The sequence below is a fragment of the Gossypium arboreum genome, chromosome 11 (assembly GCF_025698485.1).
Source record: "Gossypium arboreum isolate Shixiya-1 chromosome 11, ASM2569848v2, whole genome shotgun sequence".
NCBI lineage: Eukaryota > Viridiplantae > Streptophyta > Magnoliopsida > Malvales > Malvaceae > Gossypium > Gossypium arboreum.
In genome coordinates this window covers 21,430,767-21,445,062 of record NC_069080.1, presented here as the reverse complement: position 1 = coordinate 21,445,062, position 14,296 = coordinate 21,430,767, and the positions used below count along the sequence as shown (strand labels likewise).

At 33.6% G+C, this 14,296-nt stretch overlaps 2 protein-coding genes and 1 long non-coding RNA gene across 4 annotated transcripts; 2 read left to right on the top strand and 1 right to left on the bottom strand.

The window, feature by feature from the left end:
- Positions 1-2,446: 2,446 nt before the first annotated feature.
- On the top strand, positions 2,447-4,035 carry LOC128283776 (uncharacterized). Its single transcript, XR_008274188.1, has 3 exons — positions 2,447-2,533; positions 2,998-3,084; positions 3,905-4,035. It is a non-coding gene; the product is annotated as an uncharacterized LOC128283776 (long non-coding RNA).
- A 4,964-nt stretch (positions 4,036-8,999) lies between these two features.
- On the top strand, positions 9,000-11,154 carry LOC108473846 (COBRA-like protein 4). Of its 2 annotated transcripts, XM_053020948.1 has the most exons (7): positions 9,000-9,051; positions 9,135-9,287; positions 9,379-9,458; positions 9,557-10,013; positions 10,097-10,244; positions 10,336-10,613; positions 10,706-11,154. In XM_053020948.1, the coding sequence occupies exons 2-7, from the start codon at positions 9,236-9,238 to the stop codon at positions 10,990-10,992; spliced, it is 1,302 nt and encodes a 433-aa protein (XP_052876908.1). In that variant the 5' UTR covers positions 9,000-9,051; positions 9,135-9,235; the 3' UTR covers positions 10,993-11,154. The 2 variants fall into 2 exon arrangements, with proteins under 2 accessions (XP_052876908.1, XP_017631121.1); XM_017775632.2 differs by lacking the exon at positions 9,000-9,051 and having other exon boundaries at positions 9,066-9,287.
- A 468-nt stretch (positions 11,155-11,622) lies between these two features.
- LOC108471721 (COBRA-like protein 1) lies at positions 11,623-14,025 on the bottom strand. Its single transcript, XM_017773297.2, has 6 exons — positions 13,923-14,025; positions 13,440-13,519; positions 12,845-13,301; positions 12,608-12,764; positions 12,232-12,494; positions 11,623-12,152 (listed from the first exon to the last, which is right to left on the bottom strand). The coding sequence occupies exons 1-6, from the start codon at positions 14,023-14,025 to the stop codon at positions 11,860-11,862; spliced, it is 1,353 nt and encodes a 450-aa protein (XP_017628786.1). The 3' UTR covers positions 11,623-11,859.
- Between the last annotated feature and the right edge of the window lie 271 nt (positions 14,026-14,296).

Genomic DNA, 14,296 nt, shown 5'->3' with positions numbered 1-14,296 from the left:
AGTTTCTTGGGGTTAGCTGGGTATTATCGGCGGTTTGTAAATGGATTTTCTATAATTGCTACTCCTATGACTAGACTACTCCGAAAGAACGTTAAATTTGAATGGACGAAAGAATGTCAATGAGTTTTGAAGAATTGAAAAGTTATTAACAGAGGCACCGGTGTTAGTACAACCCGAATCGTAAAGAATTTGTGGTGTATAGTGATCTTCTCTAAATGGTTTGGGGTGTGTACTCATGCAAGAAGGAAAAGTGGTGGCTTATGCTTTGAGGCAGTTAAAATCTCATGAGAGGAATTATCCTACTCACGATTTGGAATTGGCTGCGGTGGTGTTTGCTTTGAAGATTTGGCGACATTATTTGTATGGTGAAAAGTGTCAGGTATATACCGACCACAAAAGTCTTAAGTACTTGATGTCACAAAAAGACTTGAATTTGAGACAACGAAGATGGTTGGAGTTGTTGAAAGATTACGAGCTTGTTATTGACTACCATCCGGGAAAAACGAATGTGGTTGCCGATGCTTTAAGCAGAAAGTTGTTATTTGTTTTGAGAGCTATGAATACTCAGTTAAAGATATCAGGTGATGGTTCGATTCTAGCAGAGATAAGATCAAGACCGATGTTTTTACAAGAGATTTCGAAGCTCGGAAAAATGATAAAGATTTGCTAGCCAAGAGAAAATATGTGAAGTCGACACGGATCGATTTCGAATCGGTTCGATGGTTGTTTGATGTTTAAAATCGGATTTGTGTACGAAAAATGATGAGTTGATTCAAAAGATTTTGCATGAAGCACATAATGGTTGTTTGGTAGTTCACCCGAGCAGTACGAAAATGTATAATGACTTGAAGAAAATGTACTGGTGGAGTGGGATGAAAAGAGATATTTCCGAGTTTGTATCAAAATGCTTAATTTGTCAACAAGTGAAAGCTGAACACCAAGTACCTTCGGGATTACTCCAGCCTATCATGGTTCCTGAATGGAAATGGGATCGGATTACTATGGATTTTCTATCAGGGTTGCCGTTAACTCCGAGGAAGAAAAATGCCATTTGGGTAATAGTTGACAGACTGACTAAATCAGCTCATTTTATTCCGATACGTACAGATTATTCTCTTAATAAGTTGGCTGAATTGTATATCAGTGAGATTGTTAGACTTCATGGAATACCTTTGTCAATCATTTCGGATAGAGATCCGAGATTTACTTCACGGTTTTGGCAAAGATTGCAAGAGGCATTAGGTACAAAGTTAAATTTCAGCACTGCCTTTCATCCACAAACTGATGGACAATCAGAAAGAGTAATTCAGATTCTTGAAGACATGCTCAGATGTTGCGCATTGGAATTTCAAGGTAGTTGGGAAAGGTACTTACCGTTGGTAGAATTTGCTTATAATAATAGTTATCAGACGAGTTTGAAGATGGCACCTTATGAAGCATTGTATGGTCGTAAATGTCGGACGCCATTGTATTGGACTGAACTCAGGGAAAATCAGATTTATGGAGTTGATCTAATAAAAGAAACCGAAGAAAAGGTGAAAGTGATTCGAGATTGTTTGAAAGTCGCTTGAGATAGATGAAATCTTATGCGGATTTGAAACGAAGGAAATCGAGTTTCAAGTTGGTGATAAGGTATTTTGAAAGTGTCTCCATGGAAGAAAGTTCTTAGATTTGGACGGAAGGGCAAGTTAAGTCCGCGTTTTATTGGACCATATGAAATAATTGAAAAAGTTGGACCAGTAGCTTATCGGTTAGCATTACCACCTGAATTACAAAAGATGCATGATGTGTTCCACGTATCTATGTTACGTCGGTGTCGTTCGGATCCTTCACATATAATTTCACCGACAGAAATTGAGCTACAACCGGATATGACTTACGAAGAAGAACCGATTAAGATTTTAGCTCGAGAGGTTAAGCAACTAAGAAATAAAAGTATCGCTCTCGTGAAAGTATTGTGGCAAAAGCACGGGGTAGAAGAGACTACATGGGAACCTGAGGAAACTATGAGAAACCAATACCCATACTGTTTTTGGTAAGATTTTCGAGGACGAAAATCCTTAAAAGGGGAGAGTTGTAATATCCCGAATTAAGGCCTAATTGGAATAGTGGTTTCGTGACCACAAATCCAAGATAAAAATAATTATTTTAAAATTATTTTGAGGTTTATGATATGATTGCATGATTGTGTGAAAATTTCGTGATGAAATTCTATGCATAAAGTGCTTAAGTTGAGATTAGGGACTAAATCGAATAAGTTGCAAAACTTGCATTCTAGAAGTTTTAGTATGAAATTGCTTTGAAATATTAATTAGGAGGTCTTAAATGGTAATTTTACCAATTTTAAGTTCATGGACAAAATTAGGACATGGAAGGAATTTTGGAAAGTTTAGTAGTAAGGGCATTTTGGTCATTTGGATATTAAATGAAATAAAATAGGAAAAATAACCCAAAATGATCATCTTCTCCATATTGTTCTGCCGATTTTTGCTCTCCTCCATAGCTGGGGTTTCTTCAACTTTCAAACTTCATAGTAAGTGGTTTCAAGCCCGCTTTTAATGATTTTATGTTTTTGAAATCCGGTAGCTCGATTTAGCTTATGTTAACAATAATTCAACCTATGGTTCATATTTGGAAAAATACCCATAGGTGAAATTTGTGTATTTTGGTGTTTTATGACAGAATATGAGGTTTTAAATTTTGTTAGACAACTTTTGTTACTCGGTTTTGAGTAAAACGAGTAAAAAGGCTTAATCGGTAAAATATTTATTAGTCATAAATACTTGTTAGAGTGAGAATTTGATGTTGCCATAGAAGGGAAAAATGATCAGCATGTCATAAAACATAATAATAAGGGATGAAGTTTAATTCCCGAGCCTAGGGGCAAAAGTGTAATTATGCAAAAGTTTAGGGGCAAAATGGTAATTTTTCCAAAGTTCGTATTAAGGACTGTTTTAATGAATGTATGTATTAAATAAGATTAATTTGGTATTATAGATCAAGAGAAACGAGATTCAAGTCGTGATCGGGGGAAAAACAAAGTTTACGAGGAATAGGCTCGATTGTTAAAAATTTTGTACCGAGGTAAGTTCATGTGTAAATAATGTAGCATAATTGTTATTTTAAGTTATTGATGTTAAATATAGGATATGCTGATTCTTATCATGAAATATATGCTTTGTGGTTATTTTGAATAAAATGCAAATTAAGTGTATTATTTGTTAAATATAAAGTGCTACCGAGTATTGGTTTCGGTATTTTACGGAAGATGGCAAGGAGGCGTGTTCGAGGAAAATCCCGTTTGAACCTTAGGAATAGATTAGGATACAAGTGACATGTCACTAGGATGGTTGAGCATCCGAACTCGTTGAGTTGAGTCCGAGTTCACTTATGGATGTGGAATGTCCGAACTCGTTGAGTTGAGTCCGAGTTCGTGAGATGTAACTAGGCATCCGAACTCGTTGAGTTGAGTCCGAGTTCACTTATGGATGCTGAACGCCCGAGCTCGTTGAGTTGAGTCCGAGTTCACTTATGGGCGGGTTACATGGTAGCTTGGCTACAAATATGGCACTTATGTGCAAATTATCCATGTATCCGAAGTTATATTCGATGTGTTCAACGGTAAAATTTCTAGTGAAATGGAAGAACACTTAAGATGCAAGTGACATATTGGTAAGTATTGTGAAATGGACACTTTGGACAGGTATGTACTTAACCCTCGGGTTGAAAATAGATACAACAACAATAAGGTGGTAAGATGATGAATGATGTTTAAAAATGTGATACATGTTTTGGTGATACCATGCTAAGATTGTTTCGTATAATTGTATGGTTATGTTACTTGTTATTTGCATATGAACTTACTAAGCATTTATGCTTACTCCCTCCTTTTCGTTCATTGTAGTTTTAACAAGCCGGCTTGAGAATTGGGATAGGTCGAAGACTCGTTCACACTATCCGAAGGCCTAAATTGGTAAAATGGCTTGTGTGTTTTGAATGTGGCATGTATGGCAAAATACTCACTTTGTGTAAATGACCTTATGATATGGCTATGGTTTGGAAAGAAAAGGGTTTGTAAATGATTAGCCATTGGAATGGCCAATCTAAGTCATATTTGATGTTACGTATGTTTAAAATGCTATTTAGTTCATGAAAATCCTTAGTAAAGTGAAATCTGTCATAAAACAGAATCTAACAGCAGCAGTGATGTAAATTTGAAAAATCACTAAAAATGGTAGAAATGGAATTAAATGATGAGTAAGTTATGAAATTTAATCTTAATGAGTCTATTTTCATATGGATTGAACAAAACTGGTATATGAATTATAATTTATGAGATATTTGAATTTTTGTGAAACAGGGCCAGAGTGATTTTTGGATCCCCTGTTCTAACTTTAGAAATTCACCATAAATTGTACCAAAATAATTAGGTGGTGTATTTTATATTCTTAGAATCCTTATTGAGTCTAGTTTCAGGAGAAACAAACGTCCTAGTTATTGAAACTCTGTACAGGGAGATATATGAATTGTAATACACAGAGGTCAGAGCAGTCTAACCCTGAAACAGGGGAGACTTTAACTAAAAAACTGTACTAATTGGCCCGACCAAAAATTCTAGAAAAAAATTAGTAGATAGATATATGAGTCTGGTTTAAGGAAAATTTTACGGAATTGGATTTCGAGTTTCGGAACTCGAGATATGAATTTTTAAGTAACTGTGACGCAGTTGGACAGCTTGTCCGAATTTGTTTAAGTGCTCAAATAAGTTTAGTAATGCCTCGTGCTCGACTCCGGCGACGGTCTCGGGCGTGGGGGTGTTACATTACTACCGTCCAACAAACATATTTTCTAGTTTAGATCCTTCCTTTGTGACGATATTTGCCATAGCATTAGCCTCCATAGGGATATTAACCAACTGAACATCACCTGCTTTAAGGCAACAAATTATTACTAAGATAAAAAATGTTAGCTTTCCTTTTCCATTAACAACTCCACCACAACTTTCATACCCATCAATTCACACACATTTGCATCCATTGTCTGAACAGGTCCCCAAAAACATAGCACAAATGTGACTACTCTCATCCTTTTAAACACCATCAATGCACCAAGACTATGGACATTGAATTTTCAAGAAACCTGGTAAAGAAAGAAACCATGAAATCAATAATGGTACTTGATTTTAATTTGTTGATGTTGATTGTGTGAAAGAGAAGGACAAAGAAAAGGGAAAGATGGAATTCAATGACGGACGGTTCACAAAGCCAAGTGTCAAGAGTTTAATGAACAAAAAGTGAGTTTTCTTTACTCTTGGTGAGCAATAGCCTATATATACATACTACCAAATAGGTTCCTCATGTGATTTTGTTGACACGTGTGTTAGTGTGTAGCCCTTGAGCCATGTGTCATGATGTGGAATCCAGGATCAAATTGTAATATGGAAGAATGAACTCAAAGTGATCCTAATGTTAGACACTTTCTAATGACTTGATATGCAAGCTTCAATTAATCTTTGAAAAGTCTAGCAGAGAATGGAGATTAAATATTGATAATACGATGGAAAATCAATTAAAGAATGAGAATTAGAAAGCTAGAAGAAAAATTCTCAAGCTCATGGAACAAATATCTTTCTTGAGATGCAAGAAAGCTTGTGGCAAGGAGATCCTTCTAGAGAATTGAAATTTGAAAATTAAAAACAAAAGTAAGAATCAAAGATAAATAAATTTTAGATTTTAAGAACAAGAAGTAAAAATTGGATGGATTTGTGGAAAAATGAAATCAAATTTGACGAAGGATGAATAAAGATGGATGAAGTTGGATATATGATATAATCCCCTTTTGATGCTTGGATTCAACACCAACAAAGGACTTCAAACAACCTTTTAATAATTAGTGAAATTGAAGTTATGAAGAATTCTAGCAACAATCATTAAAGAATTGACTTGAAATTACTATCAAGAAAAAAATATAGTAAAATATCTATAAAACAATACTCTTGGGATCCGAAAAAATTATTATTTTATCGAGGTTATTAGTTTATTGATAAATGAATATTTTATTAATTTATATTAATTTAAAGAATATTTCATACTTTATGCATGAGTTTTATTATTATCAAAACCCAATATGCATGTAGGTGCAATGAATCAAAGTTAATTGATTCATGTAACAAAAAAAAAAAAGAGCTAATTAATTGGTTCATGTAACCAAAAAGAAAAAAAGGGTTAATGATTTCAAAATCCAATATGTATATATATTCATTAGATAGATTAAAACTTTTAACATGTATTGGAAGGCAAAAAGAATAATTCTAAAGTTTTATGTATTGAAAAATATGGATGACTGGATTATTTTTTCAAGATTTTCTTTGCTGGTTTGATGCTAGAATGATTGGTAGAAAGGTGTTGCTTATAGTCGACAATTGCCCAACCCATCCCAAGGTTATTGAAGGCTTGAGAAACGATGAATTATTCTTTTTTACATCCAAATTCAACATAAAAACTTCAAATCATGTGATGCTAGAATTATTAGAACAGTTAACATTTATTATCGACGTCACTTTATACATATATATTAATGTTAAATATATTCATGTAAAAAAGAGTTTAGTAATTGGTTCATGTAACCAAAAAGAAAAAAAAATAGTTAATGGTTTCAAAACCCAATACGTATATATTCATAGAATAGATTTAAAATTTTAACCATGTATTAAAAATCCAAAAAGGGTTGTCTATAAAGCACTTTAGTTTTGTATATTGTATATAAAATTTTTAATATATTTAATGAATTATTATTTTATATTTTTATTGGGTCATTAAGGATTTTTCTAAAATTATTATCTTATGCATTTAGCTATATTATTTTATCCAATTGGCCCAAGTCGGGACTGGACAAAATTATTATTTAACCAAAATTATTAATTTATCAAGTATTCATTTATCGAAGTTTTGTTGTATTGAAAAAAAAACTTCCTTAGAGTATTTTATTAAAAGGAAAAGTTAAAGTTACATAGTTTTTATTTAATTGTACATAAGCAATTAAATTAGTTGATTCTAAGAAATAAAATAATAAGATAAATCATTTGGAGTGCAAGTTTGGATCCTGTGGCATGGCTTTTAGTAGAAATGGTGGTCAAACTTGTTACAAAACTCTCAAGATTTCTTAATTAGCAAGAAGCTCTGAAAATGATTAAATTAACGCTTAAAATTCGCCAAATAAAATATTTAAAGTAGGTCTTCTTTACAATTTATTAAATAAGAGTTCTACTTACATGCTCTTAACCAACTAATTAATTTAAGGTTTAATGTAATATTTGGAACTTGAATTTGACACTTTTTCATAATTTGATATTTGAACTTGAAATTTTTTCTTAATTTGGTATTTGAACTTAACACTTTTAAAAAAAAAAAAAGAGTTGACACTTCATCTTTTTGAAGGTCCAATTTGATACTCAACTTAACTCTTTTTCCTAAATTTGTATCCGAACTTGTCAAACGTTATACAAATTATTCCAATATATTCGGGGTGAAGCCAATTTTTGTTTGGAGGCAAAATTAAGTTGTATATTTTATAATAGTCAAAATATAATTTCATCATTTTAATAACTTATATATTTATAATTTTCAAAAACTAAATCAAATTTTTTTTATTATTTTTAGGATTCAAAGTGTAATCTTTTCATATAATAATTTAAAATATTATAAATATTAAAGGGCCAAAAGTAAAATTTTTCATTTTATTTTAAACTCTTATAAAACTTTTGAATTCAAGAATTCAAATCTTGATGTTCATCTTGGAAATTTTAGGAACAAATACTTTAAAAATTATATTGAAGTACTGTAAAATAAAATTATCTTTAAATTCAAGTAAAATTAAACATTTTTAACCTATATTTAATCCAATTATATATTAACATTAATTATTTTTATTTAAAATTAATTAGTTACTATTATTTAAAAATTTTAATGAAAAATAAATTGGTTAAAATAAAGAAATAAAGAAAAAATCCAATATATATAATTGAATTAAAATTAAGTTTAAAATATTTAACATATATTTGCATAAATAATATTTAAAAAAAGTAAAAAAAAGGACAAAAAGAAAATATAATTATCATTAATGTTAGGTTTACAATATATATATTAGAATTAGAATATGATCTAATTTATCATTTAATAATAATTAAAATAAATTTATAACTGATTATAAGTTTATTACTTTTAATTAAATAAAAATGAATATAATAATAATTAATAAAGAGTAAATTTATATTGTTATTTAAAATTCAGTTAATAAATAAGCTTAAGGAGGTTAGTAATTTTCAACTACAGCATAATAAAGTTGTGCTAATTGATTTGTTAATAGTTCTGAGAATTTTCTAGTTGCACCAATAACCTTTAGGAAACCATGTTGTGGTAGTTTCTTCTTGAAGAAAAGAAGGTCTCAGAATAAAAGAATAATGTGAAAAAAGTATAGCATTGAAGCATGGGGAAATTGTATGATTTGATGTATTATCTGGCTACTTGTCCCTACACTGTTTACTTGCCTCTAACTCAAACTCTTCCTTCTGAATTCTACGAAAAACTTGGCCACAAAAAATCAAAGCTTTTGAATCATAATGATTTCCTATGCAGGTGTTTACTGAAAATCAAACTACAAATGGGTTTTAAGCAGACAAAAGGTAGCGTGAAATTCAACAACACCTACACTTGAATATGATTACTTACTGAGCAGACCAGTCCAAACTCAAATACCCTATATTTGTCTTCAATTTTACATGTTCCACAGATTTCCAAAATAAAGAACAAAGCCAGGCTTCTGGAAATGTCTTGTGTGGTTAAAAGCCTGTAAAAAGTCACCCTCAACGGGGGCCGTTGAGATGTTGTGCTCAGACAACTCTTAAGCCCCCAGCTTTAGCGCAACCTAGCAGTTGCTTCAAGTTATGGAAAGCGAAAAATCCCGAAAGAAAATATATATACACACACACTCAAAATACAAGCACTTAACAACCAGTTGGTAAGCCGTCTTCCTAACTCTTCCAATATTGGAAATGTGGGAAATTTTTCTCTATCTTTCTTAGCACTCAAAACAACACTACCAACTTTTCTTCTTACTAATGATTGCTGCCATTGCAGTGTCGGAAGAAAATTCATAAAGAGTAGTCTGCATTCAGCAATTGTCGGAATATTGCTTCAAATCAGAACCTGAGTCTCGCCATTGCTACAAGTCCATAGAGATGAAGTTTTTCATCTCAGTTTTGTTTCTTTTTGTCCTCTTTTCTTATGCAGGTGAACATTTATTCAGTTCCTACAGCTTTTTTTTTTTTTTTAATGTTTATTCAATTGCCTTGCATTTAATTTCTTTGCTTTGTTGTTGCAGCTGCATATGATCCTTTGGATCCAAATGGAAATGTAACAATCAAATGGGATATTGTGTCTTGGACACCTGATGGCTATGTGGTGAGTGCTAAATATGTATCCAGAATAATGTAAGTTGCACCGGTCATAGCTATATATATAATATATCTGAGCTTCTTGTGCCAATGATTATCTTACAGGCAGTGGTTACAATGAACAATTTTCAAATGTATCGGCACATCATGAGTCCTGGTTGGACCTTGGGGTGGACATGGGCTAAGAAAGAAGTAATATGGTCCATGGTAGGGGCTCAAACTACTGAGCAAGGTGATTGCTCAAAGTTCAAAGGAAATATACCTCACTGCTGCAAGAAAACCCCCACGGTTGTAGACTTGCTCCCTGGTGTTCCCTACAATCAACAATTCACCAATTGCTGCAAAGGTGGAGTGCTTGCAGCATGGGGTCAAGATCCTCAATCTGCTGTCTCTGCTTTCCAAATTAGTGTTGGATTAGCCGGTACTTCAAACAAGACTGTCAAACTTCCCAAGAACTTCACTTTACTTGGTCCGGGACCAGGTTACACTTGTGGTCCTGCAAAGGTCGTGCCATCGACCACTTTTCTCACCCCAGATCGCCGACGAAAAACTCAGGCCCTAAGTATGTCCTTTTTGTCTCACACGATCTGGATTTTACCTAATTGTTGCAATTAGATTGATCTGTTTCAATATTCTATGCTACAGTGACATGGAATGTGACCTGCACTTATTCGCAATTTCTAGCTCGGAAAAACCCGAATTGTTGTGTCTCTTTCTCGTCTTTCTACAATGAAACCATCACTCCTTGCCCAACTTGTGCATGTGGATGCCAGAACAAGAACAACTGTGTCAAGTAAGCTGACATTCCATTCCTGAATGCTTAAACTCGATTTATTTACAGATATCATGAACATCGAAATCTCACAATGAATGCAATGTTGCAGGAGTGATTCCAAGTTTCTTAAAATGGTAGGATTGAACACACCAAGGAAAGATAATGCTCCACTGCTTCAATGCACGCACCACATGTGCCCTGTGCGAGTACACTGGCATGTCAAGCTCAACTACAAAGAGTACTGGCGAGTTAAGGTATCGATTACCAACTTCAACTACCGGATGAACTACACGCTATGGAGCCTTGTTGTCCAGCACCCTAATCTTAACAACGTAACACAAGTTTTCAGCTTCGATTACAAGCCGCTGGTTCCTTATGAATCAATCAGTAAGTTTGTTGACAGCTTTTTGCTTGCATTTATCATCACAGTCTAATTATAAACAGATACTTAAAATCATAGCTATTTTGTCCATGTGCAGATGACACAGGGATGTTCTATGGCATGAAGTACTACAATGACCTGTTGATGGAAGCAGGGCCATTAGGAAATGTTCAATCAGAGGTGCTTCTGAGGAAGGACAAGGATACCTTTACTTTCAAACAAGGATGGGCATTTCCCAGGAAAGTGTATTTCAATGGTGATGAATGCATGCTCCCTCCACCTGATACATACCCATTTCTACCAAACTCTGCCCATCAACACCTATCCTTCACCAGCTTTACATTCATTGCTGCAATGTTTTTCTTATTTGTAACCTTTTGGTGATCGTTTCTCATGTTGTATGAGCACAAATGACAGCGAGAAAGTACACAATTTTACAATTTTCGAAATTGTTTCAATGAATCGGAAAAGGGATTTTGTAACAAAATTGTAGCACAATGGAATCTGGGTATGTCAGCAAAGTTGTATGCGCCCCTTCATAACAAATATTTCCGTGTATTTCTTAGAGTCGATGGCTTTTTTTTTTTAAATTATATAAAATAAAATAAAAAACTAAATTATATAAATAATCTAAAAATTGTAAAAAATAATAATAAGTTGAAACAATATTTAAAATTTGTTGAAAGTGTTATGAAAATAAAAAGATAGAAAATAAAAAAACAAAGAAAATGGAGAGTAAAATAAAACTTATGAATTTTATAGATCAATAGTGAATTATAAAGTAAATCAGAAATTATTTATTGTAACCTTGTCCTTAAGCGATACTTTTTAATTGGTTTAATAATAATTTTAGTCTTTAAATTTATACTTTCTTTTGATTTTGATTATACATAAAATTTATAATAATAAAAAAGCAAAATTATTTTCTACCAAAAGAAATATTATAACTCTTTTAAGTAGAAATAAGATTTACAACAAAATAATCACTATATGAATCAGCTAAAATTTTGATTAATGACTTATTTTGTTACCACTGTAGTAAAATATGGAGGAAATTCTACAATCAAGATGGCTAAGTGCAGAAATGAACATGCATACAACAGCACAAATGATCAAATCATAGTGAATTAGCTAACCATACATCAAATAGAAAGCACCTTCACCTTGAAATGCCAATCCTATGTTCTATAGTTGAATTGATTCGGTCAAACTAGTATATACCAGTTGTTATAGAATAAAAATGATTGATGTTCATGCATGTCCAAATAATAACGCCATAGCTGCCAAGAGAGTCACCAACAGACCAAGTGCGGAGGTAAGCTGGTGGGAACAGGCATTAGGCAACCCAGGATAAACATTAGGAGGTGGCATAACACAATTATCTCCATTGAAATAGATCCTTCTCGGAAAAGCCCAACCTTCCTCAAAAGTGAAAGTTGCTTTATCCTTTCGGAAAAGTAACTCTGATTGCACATTACCAAGTGGACCAGCTTCCAAAAGCATATCATTGTAGAATTTAACACCCCATAACATGGCAGTATCGTCTGTTGAATAAAATAAGCAAACATAAGCCGCAAAGAGCAAGAAACATATGCAAAAGTGACCAAGATGGATTCAACTTACTTATTGCTGTATATGGTGTTATGGACTTATAGTTAAAGCTGAAACTCTGAGTCAGATTGTCAAAGTTGGGATGTTGCACAACTAAGTTCCACTGTGTATAGTTCATGTTGTAATTGAAATTAGTAATGGTGATCTTAACCCGCCAGTACTCCTTGTAGTTAAGCTTAATATGCCAATGAACTCTCACCGGACACATATGGCTTGTACATCGGACCAAAGGGGTATAGCTGCTGGCAACCGGCGCTATATGTGAAGCTTTTGACCTGCACATTAACAACAAAAGGCTTTAGGAAGCAATAAACAAAATAAGATAGAAAGGCATCTCCAGCTAAAAAAACTCCTACGTATAAGTATCTTTTCGGCTGAGCCAACTTACTCCACACAGCTCCCTGGCTGAGAAGTATTTTGGCAGCCGCAAGCACATTTAGAGCACGGTACTATGGTGTCATTGTAGAAGGATGAGAAAGAGACACAACAACTAGGTGCTTCCTGAGCTAGGAATTGTGAATATGTGCATGTAACATTCCATGTCACTGTCATAAAGAAGTAGAGTCAATTACAACCATTTATACTGATTCATGTAGGCATTCTACATCTTAATCAAGCAACTTACTCATAGCTTGTGTTTCTCTTCTTCCATCCGGAGTAACAAATCTACTGGGTTTCACAATTTTTGCTGGTCCACAAGTATAACCGGGCCCTGGTGCCTTCAAAGTGAAGTTCACAGGAACTCTTACTGTCTTATTTGTGGTACCGGATTGACCTACACTCAGCTGGAATGAGCTTGCTGCAGTGGCTGGATCTTGTGCCCATGAGTTTAGCACTCCCCCTTTACAGCAATTTGCAATCTGCTGATTGTAAGGAGTTCCTGGCAATAAATCCACAACAGTTGGGTGCTTGTTACAGCAATGTGGAATGTTACCTTTGAATCTTGAACAATCCCCTTGTTCAGTTGTTTCCCCTCCCATCATGCTCCAAATCACCTCCTTCTTAGCCCATGTCCAACCTAGTTTCCACCCTGGTGCTTGTATATGACGGTATTGCTGGAAATTATAAATTGTAACCACTGCCTGCTCATTTCATTAAGAAGTTAATCCCATCTTCGTCCAATGCATATCATGCTCTCTAAACCATTGTTTCTTCATTTTTCTATGTTAAGCAAAACCATAGTTGTAATATTTTGTAATACAAAGAAAAAAAATACTTACAACATAGCCATCAGACGTCCAGCTCATGATATCCCATTTGATTGTGATATTCCCATTTGGGTCCAGAGGATCATAGGCTTCTGACCATGAAGTAAAAGAGTTAACAAAAAATAAAATAAATACATTTCCAAGGCCTAATCCTAGATTAAGAAATGATGGAGGAAATCTATATCAGACTAGCACTGGTCAGACATAGTAAGAGGTCCAAGGTTTCAATTCATCTTTTGACACTCTAAACCAATAATGTCATATACATGATAGACCAATGGCATTCACTAGCATGGGAACTGGTGTATTGTCTCCAATAGAATCCCATTAACATCGACATCAAGAACACCACAAAAACCATAAAAGAAACAGCTTTTACACGATTACAGAAACCACATTTCATCAAAACAGAAAGAACCAACTTTTTCTAATACAAAAAAGCAATCAAATATTTTCAAACTTTGCAAACATAATAAAAATAAAGGTTACGCTAACCTGTTGAGGGGAAACTTGAGCAAGAAATCAAGAAGAGAATCAAAAGGCTGAAAGAACACAGCTTGAAGAATGATCCAGTAATGAACAATAAAAGATTAGCCATTTCTTGGTTGGAAAACAGGGAAAACAACACTCTTTGGGATTTTAGGAGTGTTTGACTTTGGTTCAGGATCTGTGATGGACAGGAAAAGAGAGAAAACGCGGAACTGAGTAAGCCTTTTTGTCCGCAAGACATGAGAAGCAAGTTTAAGAACTCTGTTCAAGTATTTGAACACTTTGAAGCACACTGTAAAACTTTTTTTTTTAATAATCTGTGTAATGGTAAATCGGCGGCCAATGTTAATAGTTCATTTTAAATTTATTATTTTAATGAC